The sequence below is a fragment of the Rhipicephalus microplus genome, chromosome 2 (genome assembly GCF_043290135.1).
Source record: "Rhipicephalus microplus isolate Deutch F79 chromosome 2, USDA_Rmic, whole genome shotgun sequence".
NCBI lineage: Eukaryota > Metazoa > Arthropoda > Arachnida > Ixodida > Ixodidae > Rhipicephalus > Rhipicephalus microplus.
Genome location: NC_134701.1, coordinates 68,434,939 through 68,454,914, shown reverse-complemented (window position 1 = coordinate 68,454,914; position 19,976 = coordinate 68,434,939). Strand labels below are relative to the sequence as shown.

General features: G+C 46.5%; 1 protein-coding gene across 1 annotated transcript in view; it reads right to left on the bottom strand.

The window, feature by feature from the left end:
- Positions 1 to 3,989: 3,989 nt before the first annotated feature.
- LOC142789623 (uncharacterized) overlaps positions 3,990 to 19,976 on the bottom strand; it is a 43,957-nt gene continuing 27,970 nt past the window's right edge. Inside the window, exons 4-8 of the mRNA XM_075885001.1 lie at positions 14,839 to 15,064; positions 11,959 to 12,133; positions 11,122 to 11,237; positions 4,803 to 4,950; positions 3,990 to 4,013 (exon numbers count right to left, since the gene is read on the bottom strand). Coding sequence (XP_075741116.1) covers positions 3,990 to 4,013; positions 4,803 to 4,950; positions 11,122 to 11,237; positions 11,959 to 12,133; positions 14,839 to 15,064 — 689 coding nt within the window. The remainder of the gene's footprint in view (positions 4,014 to 4,802; positions 4,951 to 11,121; positions 11,238 to 11,958; positions 12,134 to 14,838; positions 15,065 to 19,976) is intronic.

Sequence of the window (19,976 nt, the reverse complement as noted above, 5' to 3'; positions counted from 1 at the left end):
TACACGGGCAAGACGACAGAATTGAGCAACACGGGACAGAAAGTGCTCGCAAACGAATAGTGAAGCGTTGACGGGGCCAGAAAAGATTGAAACGTCCAGTGGTGATGTAGGTTGGCGTCAGTATACTAGGAAAAATTGAGAAAAGCCTGTGGCTCGTTGAAATGACGTGTTATTTGCATATGTGACAAAGGAAAGAATGGCACACTAGTTGCGATGGTTCGGTCGGATATACATAGGCAGCATGTCGCACAACGTGCGATGAAATCTTTCCGTTAAGCTATTGGTTTGTGGGTGATAGCTAGATGTTTTATGAACTGTTTTTGATGCTTGAAGAACTTCACTGAGCATGCTTGAAAAAAATGTCTTGCCTAGATCGCTCAAAAGAACACGAGGGGCTCCGTGACGTAGGTAAATAGCATTCAAGAAGAAAGTTGCTACTTCGGAAGCAGTTCCTGAAGTGATCGAGGCCGTCTCAGCGTACCGGGTCAAGTGATCAACCGTGGTGATAATTCAGTTCTTGCCGTCTGATGTAGTTGGGAGGGGCCTGAAGAGGTCAATTCCGATGACAGAGAATGGCTCTGCTGGTCAAAAAGTGGTTTCAGGGTCCCGACTGGAGCAGTAGTGGGCCACTTGCGGGGTTGGCAAAGTGCGCACGAGGCAATATACCTAGCTACCGTCGTGGAAAGACCAGGCTAGAAGAATCGACTGCGGATGCGCTCAGATGTTTTGTAATAACCCAAGTGGCCTGAGGTCGAGTCGTGTGAAGCGCGCAAAACTTCAGTGCGTAGTGCACGTGGTACGACGGGAACCCATCAATGACCTTCAGGGTGGAAAATGTATCGATAGAGCACATCGTCCTCCAACTTGAATAGCCGGAGTTTTTTCCGGAGCTTGGCATTTGTGGAAAATGAGGCACCGGTAAGCCGATCGATGAGGTCTGTGCAATAAGAATCGGCTCGCTGGTGACTGGTAAGTACTGACGGATGGGTGAATGAAAGTATGGTACAAATAGATGATATCGACGAGGCATATAGCCAATTTGACAAGGGGATGTGACGTGCGCCTAAGACTGTGGCAAAGGGCATCGTGACAAAGCATCGGCATCTTAGTGTTTCTTCCGGTCTTGTACATGACGTCAAAGTCACATGATTGTAACCGGAGAATCCAGTGACCAAGTCACCCCGACAAGTTTTTGATTGTGGACAACCAGCAAAGAGCATGTTGGTCTGTCACAACAGTAAAATGGCGACCATGTAGATATGAACGAAATTTTTGGATGGACCAGATAACAGCCAAGCACTCTTGTTCAGTTATCGAGTACCTCTTCCCTGCAGAGGTCGGAGTGCGGCTTCCATACGCGACAAGGTTCTCGCGAAAGGCATGGTCACAGTGGAGGAGTACGGCACCGATTCCTTGTTCACTAGCGTCAGTGTGTAATAACGTGGGTGCCTTGCCATCAAATAACAAAGCACTGGTGGGGATGTCAGTGCGTGTTTGAGTTCTTGAAATGAGGCTTCGGATTGATCATTCCAATCGAAGGAACCGGTACTAGCAAGGAGCTTGTGGAGAGGAGCGGCAATGGTGACCATGTTGCGAATCAATCGGTGAAAGTGCGATGCGAGTCCAAGGAAACTGCGTAGTTCTTTGGAACGAAAGGGGCGCGGAAAATTGAGGACTGCGGAAATTTTGCCCGCATTGGGCTGGATGCCATCTTTACTAACGAGATGTCCTAGAACTTTTATGTCTGTGTTGCCAAAGCGGCACTTCTTTGAGTTTAGTTTAAGTCGAGCGTTAGAAAGACATGTGAGCACTTGATCTAGGCGTTGCAGATGATCAGCAAAAGTGGAAGAAAACACGGCAATATTATCAAGGTAGCATAGACAAGTTTTTCCTTGAGGCCATGAAGAACAGTGTCGATCATCCTTTGCAATGTGGCGGGAGCTTTACTTAGGCCAAATGGCATTACGTTAAACTCGCAAAAACCGTCCGGCGTAGAAAAGGCAGTCTTTTTTTTGTCTGTTTAGTCCATTGAAATTTTCCAATATGCGGACCGAAAATTAAGGGTGGAGAAGTATTGGGCGCCTTGCAATGAGTCAAGTGCATCATCTATACGGGGCATTGGATAGACATCCTTTGGGGTAATCTTGTTGAGCATGTGGTAATCAACACAAAATCGTACCGATTCATCCTTCTTTTGTACCAACACGACGGGTGATGACCAAGAACTGGTAGAGGGTCGTATGATATTTCTTTTTAGCATATCGGTCACGTTCTCATCGATGATTTTGCGCTCGGCCAAGGAGACTCGGTAGGGACGAGGGCGTACAACAGTCTGACCTTCAGTGTTGATGCAGAGATGCGCAACTGTGGTCTGTCCTAGTGCCGAAGCATTGGTGTCGAAAGAGGCCTGGTGTTTCGTTACCAAATCTAGCAACGCCTCACGTTGAGAAGCAGAGAGGTAAGGATTTATCCCTGCAGCAAAGGAGGAAGAAGTAACAGGCTGGCCCTGTTGTGGATGAGCTGGCAAGGCGTCAAGAGAGGCCAGAGATACCGGTTGGGTATCCACACAACACGACACTGAAGAACCAAGGGGTAGGAGGACAGGCTCCGGGGTAGGGTTAAGGCCAAGGAATATCGCAGTACTGTCTTTTAACCGCACCAGGCTAGAGGTGAGTACAACGCCACGAGCTAGACAGTGACTGGAAGGGTTGATAAGGACGTCACCATTGGCGAAATTCGGAGAAGTGATGGTGATGAGTTGCTCCTGACCCGGGAGCAGTATAGAATCGAAAGCTGTGAAGAAAACGAAGTGGTTTCTCGTCGACTCATTCGCTGAAGTGATCAGTCTCTGTCATCTGGACTACACGTTGACGGCAATAAATTAATGCAGATGCTGATGAGAGAAAGTCCCAATCTAAAATTAGTTCTTGAGCACACAAAATTAAGACAGCGAAGGTGATCTGATGACGAATACCATCAATGAAGGCACGCGCTGTACATTGGGCCGATGGTCTAATTATTGCGACATTGGCCCCAATCAAGGATGATTCAAGGTAGGGCATCTTCACTTTCCGCAACCGAGAACACAAGTTGGCACGCATAACTGAAATAGATGCTCCCGTGTCCAGCAAAGCCAACACCCGCACACCCTGCACAATCACCAATAACATGTTTGATGGTCGTTCAGGAGGACTTGGGTCATTTCGCCGCGATGCGGTTTTCCCTCCAAAAACTGCACTGTTTAGTTTTCCGATCGCTGGGCACACAGTTGAGAGACAGGCCGAAGTGGGGAAACACAGCGTCGAAGTGGCGAAGGGGGGCGTGGTCGGGAGGCACGTGTATTGTTGGTCGAGTCGGAAATGTACACAGGAGACGAGGATCGGGGGTTGGAAAGACGGTCCGCATAACGGTAATAACCTCGAGCACATGTGTCGTCACGTTAAAAAGCAGTATAACTATGACGTTCATCTTGCTGCCGACGTCGGCAGAACCGGGAAATGTGTCCTTGAATTCCACAGTAGTAGCAAATAGGCCGTGGTGCTCGCCAGGGCGAATAGTAGGTAGGGTTCGGTGGACGGGCGACTAGACGGGTGATGTGGTCGTGATCAGGCACAGGTGGTGGTACTTGAGACGCGAGGGTTGCATTGAAGCGATTTGTGCGTACGAAGCTGGTTGGGGGCAAGGTGGAACATGGTGGGTGCTTTTAAATGCTGACACTTCTTCCCTAATAATGCCACGCAGATCGCTAGAGGCAGGTTGAGTGGGAACGTTGTTAGAAGGAGGTACACTATAGGCTTGTAATTCCTCACAAATTATGGCTTGAATTATGGATTGGAGCTCTATACTGTTTGCCAGAGAATTCTCAGAGAAGTCGGGTCGCAGACGGATCAAGTGCAAGGTATCAAGCCGCTGGCATACAGCGACGACGTCAGGAACCATCCAAGGGATGTGCGCGGCGAGGGAGTGGAAAGCGGTAGTTCCGATACCCTTCAGAAGGCGTCCGACATGACCAGCTGCGTGCATGGTGTCGTCGATACGACGGCAAAGTGCAAGCACATTCTCAATATAAGAAATGTAGGGCTCACCACAATGTTGAACGCGTTCTGCCAGTTTCTTCGGAGCAACTTCTGAACGTATTGTCGGTGTGCCGAAAATGCGTCGGAGCTGGTCTTTGAAAAAAGACTATTCGTGGAAGTCGCTCTCGTGGTTTAGGAACCACGTCTTGGCAACTTGAGAGACGTAAAACTGGACACGTGATAATTTCGATTCCTCGTTCCAGTTGTCGTAGACATCTACGCGGTCATAGTTGTCGAGCCAGTCTACGACATTTTCTCCAGGCAGACTGGAGAAGATTGGCGGCTCCCGAGGGGGGTTGTTGACCGGGCTTGGGTTGGCGGTGGGTGGTTGGGCCGGCGGGTGGATCGATTGGGATTGCTTTTGCGCCATGGTACTCTGCTGGCGTAAGCGACGTCCCGAACGGAGCTCCAGGAGCTGGCTTTGGATGGAGATAGGTCGAAGAGATCCTGAAGCACTTTCCACCACTTGAAATACCAAGGTTCATCTGACACTTTATTCAAGAAACAGCAAGATCGCGCCGATGATTAAGAGGCTAAAGCGAAGACTGATGATGGCTATTGACAGATGAGGAAGATGAAGTCCAATGAATTCTTACAAATGTACAATAAAAACACACGTGGCTTCCGCTTTATCACTGCATTTCCTGGGGTAGTCCTCGTTTTCTTTGCTGAACATTTCGCTCAAATGTACAGTAAAGAATAAAACGAATAGACATATCTACTTACCACACGAACGGGGTAAGATGTATTTAAAAGAGATGGCTCCAGTAGCTCTCTAGTATGGAGGACTGGAGGCACCATGCGACAGTCATTTGTCCCGTAGTCACTATAAGATGTATATCCAATGGCAACAAGTATGTCTACGGGATAGCTCCTGCAAATTGAAAAACAACCGTTTTGATCAGCCCATGCAAGCGCTCGAGAGCTCGATGTGGTGTTTTAAAACGACCACTTTGCAAACGTTATGCGGGACTGAATATGATGCACTTCGAAACTAAAATAAACTTTCATCTTATCAAAAGATATCCAAAGTCTATAGCGTGTATTGCAATAGGTCTACCTGCTTCATGTCCGAACGTCGCACACCTGGAGTAAATATTCTGTTTCCACTCAAACTGAACTTTCATAACCAGTCAAGAAAGAGCTCCCAGATGTGTTCTATAATAAATGAACGTCAACGTTGTAACATCATACTCTACAACAGAAAGTCAATCATTGAGGACTGTGAGCTTACGCCATGGATTCATGATAATACGGAGCCAATGAATTTCAATGAAACGCTTTCGATCCACCCCAACTTTGTGTTACCTACTTCCTCAAGACCTGTCTATTCTATGAAAATGAGCCCACTCAATGTCGCTCCTGATGAAATGTTGTCATGGGGTCGTGGCGTGGCCGAAGACGGGACACTTTGCGTTGGAATTTACCTGTTTATTTGGGCGAACGTGGGCCCGGTAAACGGAAAGTCCAATTACAGTAGCAGTCTTGGACTGATAGCGGCGAACGAAGCGTCTGCCGTCGATCAACTACTGACAAGCGGCGAATTGCGTCGGCATTTATACTCTTGCCATCGAATGTTCTAGCATTATAGCTGGTGGTGGCATAGGTTCCAGAAAAATCTGTACAGTTCGCAGAGTGGGCGTGATCTTATCGAAATGATTTACTAAAGTTTGGAAGCTTCTCGAAAACTGCACGCGCGTTTTGTGCTGAGAATTGTGTAGTGTTTTGGGGCGATAACAAAACTTAAGAAATGAAACGTGGCATTGCCCCCCTCTGAAAAATTGATATGCGGGGTTTAACGTCCCAAAACCACCATATGATTATGAGAGACGCCGTAGTGGAGGGCTCCGGAAATTTCGACCACCTAGGGTTCTTTAACGTGCACCCAAATCTGAGCACACGGGCCTACAACATTTCCGCCTCCATCGGAAATGCAGCCCCCTCTGAAAAAAAAAAGGCACCGTCCGATGCTTTAACTAAAGATGAAGGTACAACAATAATGCAAGAAACTACAATGATTAAATCATGATACAACAATAATACAAAAAACACTGTTTCAGTTAACGCGCATGAAACGGCTTGAGGCGCACGACAAGGACGACTTCAGGATGTGATCGGCGTCGTTGAGAGTTCGTGATGCCGTCGGGGACAACCTCGTAATCAAGTGGGCCGAGACGTCGAACCTTCCTGTACGGGCCGAAGTACCGTCGCAGAAGCTTTTCACTTAGTCCATGTCGGCGTATTGGCGTCCACACCCAAACACGTTCACACGTTCTCTGAGCAGGTTCCGCAGAATCGACGAGGGCGAAAGCACTGGTGGCGTCCACAATTTCTTCGATGTATGCGACCGTTGTTCCTTTGTTCACATGTTTGTATTCATTGCTGAAATTCGTGAGCATAACCGTTGCTTTGCCTCCCTGTAGCTCTGCAGTTCCTCTTGCGACGCAAATATTTCGGGTGACCAACGGATGCTGACTGCCTTAAACGGCGCCTTCCAGGTCAGGTGATTTAGGAGCGCCGACTGAAATAATGACGCTGGAGCGAAGCGGAATGGTGACTTGTTCTTCCAGCACATTCAAGGCATGGTTTCTTGACGGCGTGCGCGGTGGCAGTGCTTCTTCCTTGGATAACGTTATCGACTTTGTTCTTAGGTTGATGACAGCACCATGGAGGCATAAGAAGTTCATACCAAGGATGACATCTCTCGAGCAACGCGGTAGGACTACGAAGTCTGTAGGATAAATACGGCCGTTAATGGTGACTCTCGCTGTGCAGATTCCTGAAGGCGTTACGAGATGACCTCCGGCTGTGCGGATTTCAGGGCCTTCCCAAGCTGTCCTAACTTTCTTTAACTTCGCGACGAACGACCCACTGATGACGGAATAGTCGGCTCCAGTATCGACGAGGGCGGTCACACCATGGCCGTCGATAAGAACGTCGAGGTCGCTAGTTCGCCATCTTGCATTACAGTCAGAGCGTGGCGTCGGGTCACGGCTGCGTCGGCTTGTTCCGCTGCTCCCATGTTGCGTCGTCCGGCCACCTTCGGTAAGTGAGCTTTAGCCGTCAGGGCTTTGCCTGGTTGGCGTTGTGTTTGGAAAGCTCCGTCGCGGTGGCATCGTCGTCGGAGGATCTTCGGTAGTTCGTCGCACATCAACCGCACCTCCATCGGTTGCTGACATTAGTTTCCTGGATACGGGCTAGGAGACCGACCCTGCGTTGGGCCAGAGTACTGCCGGGGGTGCGGTGACATGCGGCGGCAGGGCGACGGTGAACGGGAAGGACTTCGTGATGTCCATTGAGTTCCTGTCAGGTAGTCGGCGATGTCACGTGGCCGATCTCCTGGCTGCGGACGTGGTGAATTGACGGCGAAGCCACGCAGTCCCGTCTGTCGGTACTGGCAACGGCGGTATGTGTGTCCGGCCTCGCCGCAGTGGTAGCAACGAGGGCGGTGGTCAGGTGCACGGCAAACGTCCGTTTTCCTCGGCGCACCGCGCTGGCCCGCTGGGGAATGGTAGGACGTCGGTGGGGGTGGTGGTGGCGTAGCTCATAGTTTCTGGCTGGGGCAGCGGTGTTTGGAGAATTCGAAGCGATTGCCTAACTTCTTCTCGCACAATGTCGGTGATTGAATGCACTTGAGGCTGCGGTGAAGGCAACAGTTTGCGCAGCTCTTCCCGCACGATCGCTCGGATCGTCACACGCAGGCCTTCGGAGTCACTGGCTTGAGCAGCAGCGCATTCTGGAGTCTGGCGACGATTATACTGTCTGGTGCGCATTTTCAGGTTTTTTTTGTTTTTTTGATGGTGGTCGCCTCAGATACAAATTCTTGGACGGTGTTTGGTGGATTCCTCATTAGTCCCGCGAAGAGCTCCTGTTTGACCCCTCGCATGAGGAAACGAACTTTCTTCTCCTCAGGCATGTCTGGGTCAGCGTGACAGAATAGGCGGGTCATCTCCTCTGTGAAAATTCCGACCTTTTCATTTGGTAGCTGTACTCCGGTCTCTAGTAGAGCAGCGGCCTTCTCTTTGCGAGCGACGCTCGGGAACGTTTGCAGAAATGCGCCGCTGAAGACATCCCACGTTCGGAGCGCGGACTCCCGCTTCTCTAGCCAGATCCTTGCGGTGTCTTCCAAGTAGAAGTACACACGACGGAGCTTTTCTTCGTTGTCCCAGTGGTTGAGGGCGGCCACACAGTCATATGTTTCTAGCCAGGTTTCCGGGTCTTCAAACGATGACCCATGGAACGTTGGTGGTTCCCTGGGTTGATGAATGACGATCTCGGGCTGAGACGCTCCGGTTGTCATTGTCGCTGCAGTCAAGGTCATGGCCTGGGTCTTCCGCGCCTTGTCTTGTAGAAGCCCGTACTCCGGTGGGAGACCTTGCTGTCGGCGGCTTGTTCGCTGCTCTTGGTAGGCGTCGGTGTCTTCTCCGCGACATGGGCTGGGTTCACGGCTTGACGGGGGCGTCCTGTACATGAACGAAGCAGCACTTCCACCAGATGTCATGGGGTCGTGGCGTGGCCGAAGACAGGAGACTTTGCGTTGGAACTCACCTGTTTATTCGGGCGAACGTGTGCCCGCTAAACGGAAAGTCCAATTACAGTAGCAGTCTTCGACTGATGGCGGCGAACGGAGCGTGGGCCGTCGATCAACTACTGACAAGCGGCGAAGTGCGCCGGCTTTTATACTCTTGCCATCGAATGTTCTAGCGTTATCGCTGGCGGTAGATAGGTTCCAGATTAATCTGTACAGTTCGCAAAGTGGGCGTGATCTTATCGAAATGATCTACTTAAGTCCGGAAGCTTCTCGAAAACTGCACGCGCGTTTTGTGCGGATAATTGTGTAGTGTTTTGGGGCGATAACAAAACTTGAGAAATGGAACGTGGCAATATGAAGGCATTTATGAAGTTCCTTATACGGGACATCTTATTTCAGCTATACCGAAAACATGGGAATGACAAAAACTCGCATAAGAACTTTTATCGGCACGCAGGTAGCAAAATAATTTCCCCAGTTTATTGGAGTCTGCTTGCCATTAGGCGAAACGAACTAGGACGGCATGTTAGGTAGTTGTCACTGTAAGCTGAAATAAACGTGTCATCTCCATATTGGCATCAGCAGAAATAAATATCTCATCTTGTTATTGGCCTAATAAGCATACTTCTCCAATTATCCAAAATGACAACCGTCTTCTCTGGAATAAACAAAACTGTTCAATATACAATAGTGCACGCAATTTTTATTTCCGGTTTATTCTGGTCTTACTAGGTTATAATTGCTACCATTATCATTTACAAGGTTAGTATTGGGTGTACGGAGTACTAGGGTAGCACACGTACTCCGTGTCAATATACTTTCATAATTTTTAGTCAGACCTCCTAAACAACTAAAGTTGCAGCTAAAAACTAAATTCTGATAATAACGGAAAATACACTCCATTATGAGGTGAGTTAGGTCATGTTAGTACTAGTACCAAAACATTGGTGGTTTCACAGAGAGAAGAATTATGATGCAATTACAGTAAGCCGTAGTACAATGCTGCGTACATCTATGAACTTTTAACTTGCTACATACTTTAATGCGGTAGCTCTTACAAAAAACACCAGTATACTACAAGCTACTTAACTGTGAGCATAACACCGAATTTCGAAAAAATCGCGCTGACATGAGCGCTTCCAATTGCATGACAAATTATTGGGGCTTCTCAACCTTTTGCTTTCTATTGGTATTGCTACCTGAAATAAGCTTACTTTCATATTGCTCGTCATTGTGTGATCCTGCTAATTAATCTTTGCGAGTTGCCCCTGAACGCAATATAGTTTCGCTCTGCGCGCATGAACCAGCGGAGTGTCAGCCCAGCGTACCATGAAAACAGCTGTTCAGCTTGGCTCGTTTATCTATCGCTCCACTGAAGCAATTGCTGTGCCGATTCTTGGTTACATATAGGAGTCTCCGTGAAATGAATTGATGTCAGACTTAGATTTATTGAGTTAGAGATGTGGAAAAATTGCAGATTCGTTGCATGGTTTATAACTGGCAGCTGAGCTCTCACTTCGTTGGAAGACTGCATTTGTCGTGAAGGCCACCATCTAGCTTTTCCGAAGGGGTTCTTATGCCAAGCGGAGTCACCTAAATAGTGCGAATGCGAATGCCACTGTATAAAAGCGATATTTTGCCAACACGTAGTGGTATGTCCGCCACGCCTGCAAGCCGGCTTAAAGGGACACTAAACTAAAATAACAATTTACGTCAAAGTGAAAGCTCAATATATGACAATATATAAAATGACAATATTGCCAACAACAGTGGCCTACTTACCTAGAATTTGAGGTAAATGTAAAAGAACACATGCGCCGCAGTAGGAAATTCTCAAAACAATCCCGATGACATCAAATGGACAGCCTACAATTATTCACGAGTAATCGATCTAGCTGCACTAAATAAAGAACCTTAAGTGCATCAAGAGATGCAATAAAATGCTTCCTGTTTTTTTTTTTATTCATGGAAAAACGAACCACCGGACGTTACTGTGAGGAATAGCGCGAGCGGTACAAAATTCAATTCTCGCACAGTTACACTCGACAAGTGGTGGCATCTAGCGAAGTGCAGTTGAATAAGTAAACGTATGCAATTTCAGAGCCAATGGTGGTAAATTGTCCAATGGCTGCTGTTGCTGCTGTGTCTCCCACTGCTTTCGGTTTGCTGCTACTAGCGCAGTAAAGCTGGAAACGTTGTGCACGGCAACAGCGTGAGGTGGTTGGTATGGTCAGTCCGCTTTTTCAGTTTGGTAGTTTGAAGTGCGCTAGCCCGATGCGGACCACTTAAACATGATTTTATTTCAAAATAGGCCCTTCCTTGGCGCTTTTAAAAGTAACAATGCGAGGTTTCTAGACCGCTATTCCAACAATCAAAGTCGACCTAATACTTGCTTTTAGCTTGTGCATCCACCACAATTTTCCGTTACCTACTTCCTCAAAAGTAAATCGTGTTTCAAGCTCCTTTAATGGGCAGGCTACTAACAATTATCACATATATTCGACTGATACTTACGTTAGTGCGCTGGCCACGTCAGCAGCCATCGAGTCGTATATAAGGGGGTAGTGCAGTATCTTCAGACTGGGGAGACCCTCCGAGTGGGCCCGGTCCCTCATGAGTTGGGATATCATCTGCAAAAAATGGTTAGCAATACTTCAAATGGCAGTGCGAGAATCGCTACTTTGTCAAGCAGTGATAAGAAAACCGCGCAAAACAGGTGTAAATTACGACGCACGTACGAGTTCCAGGTAGCTCACTTCCCATTGTTGGTGAACCATTGCTGTTTAATAGTAATGAGCATTATTATTACGGATGTGGCACAGATGATAATTAAAGCATCAGCACCGAAACGCCTTCAACACACTTTGCTGTTTTTTTTGCCAGCTTGCATGGCAGCCCTACTTTCCGTTATGGCTAATTACACTACTCTTTTATTGCTGGGGGTTGCACTTGTTTTGAAACTCTAGAAAATTTGTGGTTTATGATTGCATTCCAACTACGACAGAGCTCATCAATATGCAGAGCAGGACCTAATTCAAATTTTAATGAGAACTCCTGTCTCACGTTACAGCACCAGTCGGGAGCGAAAAGATACGTTTTGAATGAACCTTTGGCGTAATCTGCGTACTTGCTGATTTTTAACACAAAAGTGTTTTATGCCTTAATCCACCAAGACTTCGCTGACGTGTTTTGGACACAGATATGACAGTGTAAAAGCTAGCACTACCAAATGAGAAAGAAAACACATCGAAAAAAAAATCTTACGCGTCTTGCATTCGATACACCGCATCGCCGCACGCAAATCGATTATTCATTTTACGCTGACTTCAAAAGTAGAAGTTTGCCACAAACCTGCAAACCTCTTGCTGACTGGCTGACGTATTCATAAGGATTTCCCATAGCTTCCATCACTGGCGTGTTGACTTGCGCGTAGTGGTGAATACGCTGGGACCACATGTCATCCAACGTCGTTCTGGTTGCCGTATTCGCAATGAGATCGCTCATTAGGTTTTCGTTCCTGCAAAAACTGGAAGCACGAAAGCGGTGACACCTAAATGAATTAATGCTTCATGTTGCACCTCAGTATGACCTCCTAGATTCCCAGATGAACTATGCGGTAGTTCAATCAGTACGGATTCTACTAAATGACACCACCTCTTAAATAGCAGCAGTGCAGGCTGCTTTCGACCCCGAAATATCTACGTGACAATTCAGCTATTTTTATTACTAATGTACCGGCTCTCTTTCACTCACCTGTCGTCTTTTTGCTATTTCAGTCACTATAATAATGACAACCACCAGTTTTCATTACTGTTGAGGCTAACAAAAAAGCCCTCAGTTTTACATTTCATTCCTTTATATTATCATTGTTACGTAATCCACATTGCGCTCTAAGTGGGCTCTCTTTCATACGCGCTTGTGCCAATTATTCGGTCAGTTAGGCCGACAAGTATCAATACAATCCAACGAAAAAAAAGAGAGGTTAAAGAACTCATCATAACAAAGAGCTAAATAAACAAGCAACACGTTAAAAACAATACAGCGTGGCTGCCGACCTGTTTTCCACCTTTCCAACTCGTCCCTCGTACAATGAGCTTTTTTATCATTATGAACCCATACCAACTCAACAAACTTTCTTTTTGACACAGTAAAATCAGTATTCATTCATTCATAGCATATCCACTGAGTGAAATATGGTAAGCGGGCTGAAGCATACCTCCGTGCGTCCGCCCTTCTCTCTGTCTGTCCGTTCGTTGGTATGTATGTATGTATGTATGTATGTATGTATGTATGTATGTATGTATGTATGTATGTATGTGTATGTATGTATGTATTTATGTATGTATGTATCTATGTATGTGTGTATGTATGTATGTATGTATGTATGTATGTCTGCCAGCCTGCCTGTCTGCCTGCCTGTCTGTCTGTCTGTCTGTGTGTCGGTCCGTGCGTCCGCCCATCCATCCGTCCATTCGTCCGCTCCTATCACACTATAGCACGCATCAACGGGGGAACGGGCGGACGCTCTGCCCCACTCATCATCATTCACTCCTTGGTTAAGCGTTGAATTTTTTACACGAAAACCACTAACGCCATCTAGTGATAATAATTTCGAGAATGGATGAATGGATGGATTGATATGGCTGTACCATTCAGATCGGGCGGTGGCTTACGCCACCAAGCCGTAATACTTAGTGAACCAAAGTTTATATTTATTTTTTCCCCTTTAAATGGTGAGCTTGAGGGCTCGTACTTTACAGTGATGGGTTTAATTTTCAATTGTGCCTTGACTTTAGCCACCAATCACACAACCTGCTTCTAGTTGATTCTACCCGCTAAAAGTCTATTTTGCCCTCCCTGTTCCTAAACTCCAGTGCTTTGAGAAACTCTGCGCCATCATCCTGAACTATAGGGGGAACCCCTTTACAAAACATTATCAAGTGTTCGGCAATTTCCTCTTTCTCTCCACACGCACTGCATGCCGTGTCTACCCCTTCGTATTTGGCGCGATATGTCTTGGTTTGCAATACTCCTGTCCTGGCTTCAAACAGTTGAGAACTACCCCGAGTATAGTCATAGATCCTTTCCTTGGCAATTTCCTGCTTAAAAGTCTGATACATCTCTAGTGCGGACTTGTTAAACATGCCGATTCTCCACATATCGGTCTCAGCTTCCTCCACCTTCTTCTTAACCGATAATTCTCTTTGGTTTGGCCCCCTGCTGTTTTCTAAGTATTTATCAGTCAATTTTTTGGTTCGTTTCCTTCGTTTTGTATCGACATTCTTTATGTACAAGTAGCTGAATACCTTCGTAGCCCAATGCTCCTCCCCCATTTCTTTTAATCGCTTCTCAAATTTTATCTTGCTGTTAGCTTTCCTGCCCTCAAATGATGTCCACACCATATCACCTTGTACTCTCTGATTTGGTGTATTCCCGTAAGCTCCAAAGTCAAGCCTACCTATTCCACGTTGCTTAATTTCTAATCTTGCTTGAACTTCTGATCTCGTGCAAAAGACCGCATTGCCGAACGTCAGAGCAGGAACAATGAGCTCAGGACATATATGCATAACGTCATCTAGTGAGCGATTCCTAAAACTTACTAGAAGTGGCAAATACTACTACATACTATTACTACGAGAGAACCACCTACACCCTCAGGAGCTTCGCCCCTGAAAGGCGAAAACTTTCAGCCTCTATTCCTCTTAGGGGCGTGCATGAGGGACTACGATACTTTCTTGCGTCCTAGTAGACACGCCTCTTCTCTTCTAAATGAAGCTCAATGCTGATGCGTGAAAAGGCCAGTATGTTGGTTAAATATTGCGCGTAAAACAACGAGAGTAACGTACTATTCACGAAAAATGACACATACACAAACACATGGTCGCGGTACAAAACTACACAAGCAATGTAAATGTAAGAATTTTTTTATTGGAAGAAGCAAAAATGTACGCTTGAACTACAAAGGCGGGAACTCTGAAGCTCAAACTAAGCCTAATATGTACGTGTAGCATATCTAAGGAAGCCCTACTGTGTTTCTAGTGTGTACAAGATTATCTTAGCTTTAGGATTATCATAATCGATTGATAGGTGAGCTTGTTATGTGTGATGTAGCTTTATACCCCTGTGCGTGTTTCTGCGTTGAAGCTCGTTGAAGCTCTACTCTTCAAGTACCAGCGCGTTGGGCACTTTTGTTTTTGTAGACGAGGCCATACAGGCTTCACACGTACTCACTTGTGATCAATGCCGATGGCGTACTGCGTTATGCGGTGTCTCCTGGCCATTTCCAAGAAGGTATCGAACTCATCATTATATGGTGGACTCAGCGTAATGCCTCCGGTCACAAAGAGAGAGTCGAATGTGATGAGGTTACAGAGCCCATCAGCGGGATAGACATAGGTTCCAGAGAAGCGAATGACGCCCAAGGTGCACAGCAGCGAGCCTGCAAGTAGCGACTTTCCTGCGACCGACAGATGCGCAACACAACCACATTAGTCTACCGTACAAGCTTGTCCCGTGACTACACGCAATACGTATACTTCTGTCAAGTAGGAATTTGGTTCGTTCGAGCTCTCTCTTCACACCCAGATATAGCAGATGTCAATCTGTTTATTCCTATTGCCTAAATGTGGCACCCATTACCAGTGGGCTCGCCCTTTATGAATCTGGTGAACTGAAGACTCCTAGTAGCGTGCCAAAATTGATTGCTCACGACAGTGTGGTTCTATGGGAATGGTCAGTTCGGAGCAGAGCTTTTGTGGCTGATAGTCAGTAGCGTGAAAGCCGGATAAGTAATAATGACTCTAGTTAATTGCACGTGCGTATTTTTAAATCGAGCAGGAGTGATGACTTCACAAGTGCTTGAAAGGCAAGAACACGACAATGAAGAGACAGAGAGGTAAATATAGTAAACACAGGGAGTTTACCCACAGGAAGCCTCCGGTTGGGTACTTCGTCTTTAGAAACAAGAAATTGAGTGTAGAAGCTTTAGAGAGTAAAGTTTTGAGACGGCAGGCGACCAAACAAACAAAACAGTTGTCTATTGCTGCTCGCTTAGACAGAAATAGAATCACGGCAGCAGAAATAGTGTGTCGAATGAAGGACCAAGCAATATTTGCATATTTCTTGGTTCAGATAGATTTCGGCATCAACTTTCTTGGTTCAGATAGATTTAGGCATCAAATAGCCTTCGGAGAACTTCGTGCATGTTTCGAAGAAGTACTTTCTCTGTCTTTGCTCAAATAACATTGTTAGTCGAACAAGAATGATTACTAAATATAAAGGGTGCGCACTGTGACGCACGTCAATCTTAATGCACTAGACTGAACAACAGGCGAAGCAGTCGTGTGCACCTTTTACTGAACATGAAAAAAATTGTGCAAAATGAACAAGTGTTTAATGACGAGTGTCAGGAGTGCTCAGTAATGTAGTGACTCTTCAACTGACGGAGTAGTAGTGCTGGGGACCTGCTGGCTTAGACATGACATTGGTGGATAACACCTGATGATTCTGAAGACTGAAGCTCAAGAGGCATGACGATGATAACATAACGTGTTTACGTCCCACCTCACATTGCCATGGAAAGGGCGAAAAACATTTGTCTCATTCTTTATTTTCTGGTGTCATGCAGAATTTTCATTCTCTAGTGGTGTTTAGAGCTCGTAAACAGACACGAAAAAAAAGACAGTGTTATACAGACGAGCAATCACTTCAAACTCTACAACTTTGTCTTTCATTCCTTGTCTGTTTACGCGTTCTAAATATAACTATTTTCTACTACAAACTTGCTCAAATTTCAGTGTCTCTGTTCTGTTTTCTAACGAACACCAAAAACTTTAAAAAAAAGCAGCTTGTGGAATCACCCACAGAGCAAAGTATATGCCATACGTGCGCTACAAAGCTGGAGTTGTCTACGCATTTTTTGGAGGTGCGGTTGATATATTATAAGCGAACGACACTGTATTAAGCAACTTCAACACGACTAATTGATTGATTGAATGATTGATTGATTGATTGATTGATAAGTGAGGTGTACCATCTCAAAACCACCATAACATTATGAGAGACGCCGTAGTGGAGGACTCCGGAAATTTGGACCAGCTGGCGTTCTTTAACGGGCACCCAACTCTGAGCACAGGAGCCCATAGCGTTTTTACCACCATCTAAAATGTAGCCGCTGCAACCGGGGTTCGATCCCGCGTTGTGTGGGTCAGCAGCCGAGTACCTTAGCCACTCCACCACCGCGGTGGGGCGTCAATACGACTGCACAGCGCAATACACAGAGACAAGAGAGAAAACCACATACTAAGCATAAAGTGTAAAGAAATTTTGTCGTTCCGCTAATTCTGTTTATATAACGACGCAGTATATATTACACGTGCAGTTACATGAACCTAAAAAAAAAACACAATGAATGAATTTTCTTGGTGTCACGCCTGATCGAATTTCAAAATCGACCATCGGGTTAGCGTGCATTCACCCTTCTGTCTACATGAGTGATGCAAAATATGACCAAGGTGTGGTGACATCCCCACGACTTCAGATATTGTCAACGTTTGAGACGTCGCCATGGTGTCACTATGCCGTCACAAATTCAGGCGTTAATTGATGACGTCCCCACATGATGTCATTCTTTTTCAAAGCTGAGCAGGTCATGAAGGCAGTGTGAACCTGAGGTGATGCAGAAAGCGTACAACGCTTCCGACCTTAGAGGCACTGAAAAACCAAGTTAGGTCGAAAAAACTTTTTGATAGGGGTGGAAGAACATCAGTAAATTAACTGAGAAATACAGGAGAAGATTCATCATCAGGTTCAGATTCTTTAATTCAGCATTCATTTGAAATAAATACCATGGCAAGAGCAACAAAGGTGCTATCATTGCGGCTTGACAGAGGCACGTGCCCCTACAGAATTTGGCTGCAGACAACAAATGTATTTAAAACTGCAATGCAGATGTAAAGAAATTACCTATCGAAAAAAATAAAAACAAACAAATAGAGCACTGACTTGTACTTTGCAAATTTACAGCTGGAAAACAATATCTTTTTTTTTTACCTAGTAGCCATGCTTTTTTCGAACAGTACACAACTTCTCCGAACACAATCGTAAAAATATATGTAGCATATTGAAGCTATACAGTTTACTAGGTACACCAGACGGTGTCAGATGACTTTCACAAACAGCAGCAATAAAATAAGTACTATGTACCTCATAAACAAGCACGAAAAAGCAACCATATATATATGACATACAATTATTCGCATATAACTACACGGCTAACAAAATATTGCTTTAGCATCCGATGCGAAGTGATAATAAATAATCTTATCCCACTCAAGATTGTTAAGCCGTGATAATATATATATATATATATATATATATATATATATATATATATATATATATATATATATATATTTAGTGTAGGCATTCATTAAGCACATCTACTTTCTTTACACATATTCATCATCATGAGTGGTCGTCATCTTCATCTGCTGTGGGGACTTGGCTTGTCTGAGTTCTGTGCCTTGGGCGTGGTCGCTTCATCGTGTCTTCTGGGCCTAATAAAGGTTGCCTTCACCGTTACATCACAAGTGGTGGAGTGTGCTCTACGATCTTCCGTCCTCTCTCAGCCCGATCTGCCTCCTGGAGCTGCGCTCAGGTCGTCGTTTGTACCAGGTGTCCGGTAACATGCTTCAGGACGAGCCAACCGGCGCTTCTGCGTCTACCTCCACGGCCCCGGCTACCACGGCCTATCCAACGTGGATTATCACCGCGCACCAGCGTGAGCCGCCCACGTTCGCCGGACTTCGAGGTGAAGATGTGGAAGATTGGTTGGACCAGTTCAATCGAGCGAGTTCCACTAACAACTGGGATGATCCTACCAAGCTTCGCCGTGTTTCTTTCTACCTCACAGGCGTAGCTAAAACACGGTTTTTGAATCATGAAACGGACATTACGGACTGGACACGCTTCCAGCAACAGCTTCACCGAATTTTCGGCACCCCGGCGGTTCGTTCAGCTCTCGCGAAGAAGACACTGGATTCTCGCAAGCAACAATGCGGTGAGTCCTACACGTCGTACATAGAGGATGTGCTTGCTCTCTGTCACCGTTTCAGCACGTCCATGTCAGAATCAGAGAGAGTTCGTCATCTATTGAAAGGGATAGGCACGGTCGCGTTCAGTGCCTTGGTCATTCAAAACCCGACTACAGTCGCTGACGTTGTTGCCACGTGCCAACGCCTAGAGGAACTTGAATCCCAACGGTTACCGCCGGACAGCTCTGAAAACACTACCACGACTGATGCCTCATTGCGTGCCATGATCCGGGCGATTATACGGGAAGAGCTGCAATCTTTCGGCCTCTCAATGACACCGAGTCCACCTCCCCCCTCCAACACTGTTTTGCGGGATGTTATCAAAGAGGAGTTGGCGTCCATGACCGGGCCAGCGTTTGTAGAGTCTGCAGTACCTCGACTCCAGCCGACGTACGCACAAGTCCTCTCTGGCTCACCACCCGTGGTACAACCGATGCCCGCACACTCAACGCCTGTCCCGCTGGCTTCGTTAACTCCGAGTGTGACTAGCCAGCCCTTTCACCCACCGTGGCGGCCGCATCGTCCGATCTGTTATTACTGCGGCTATCGGGGCCACATTGCACGAGTCTGTCGGAAGCGTCAGCAGGACGAGCGTCGTGGACTCGGCACCTACGGACGGGATGATGGGACAAGCTGGTACGCTTTCCAACGTCGTCCTTATGATCCGCCGCTACGCCGCTCACCGTCTCCAACTGCGACATCTGAGCCAACCAGTTCCTACCGCTCTACTAGACGCCGCTCACCCTCACCCCTCCGCCGTTCCACGTCTCAATTGCGACCTGTGTCGCAATTCACCAACCAACGCCCGGAAAACTAACCTCTGCAGCTTTTGGAGGAAAAGCTGCATCGAACGAAAAGACAGAAATTCTTCCAGTGCGTCCATATAATACGATAGCTGTTTTAATAGAAGGTGTGTACGTGGACGCTTTAATAGACACTGGTGATTCTTTGTCTGTCATTGACCGTTCTTTGTGCTCACGTCTACGAAAAGTCACCACCCCTTATGATGAACCTACACTGCACGCTGCTCAAGGGGACGCCATTAGACCTGCCGCTATGTGCACCGCTCGTGTTTTCATAGCTGGTATTCTTCATTTTGTAGAATTTGCTGTGCTGAATTCGTGTGCCCACCAGATTATATTAGGCTGGGATTTTGTGCCTACGGCGAACGCTTCCATCTGCTGTCGAGAAAATGTTGTTCATATGATGGAAACTGACTATGCCCTGTATGCGGATGACAAGCCCGTTCGCTTGCTCGCTGCTGAAGAGACCGAG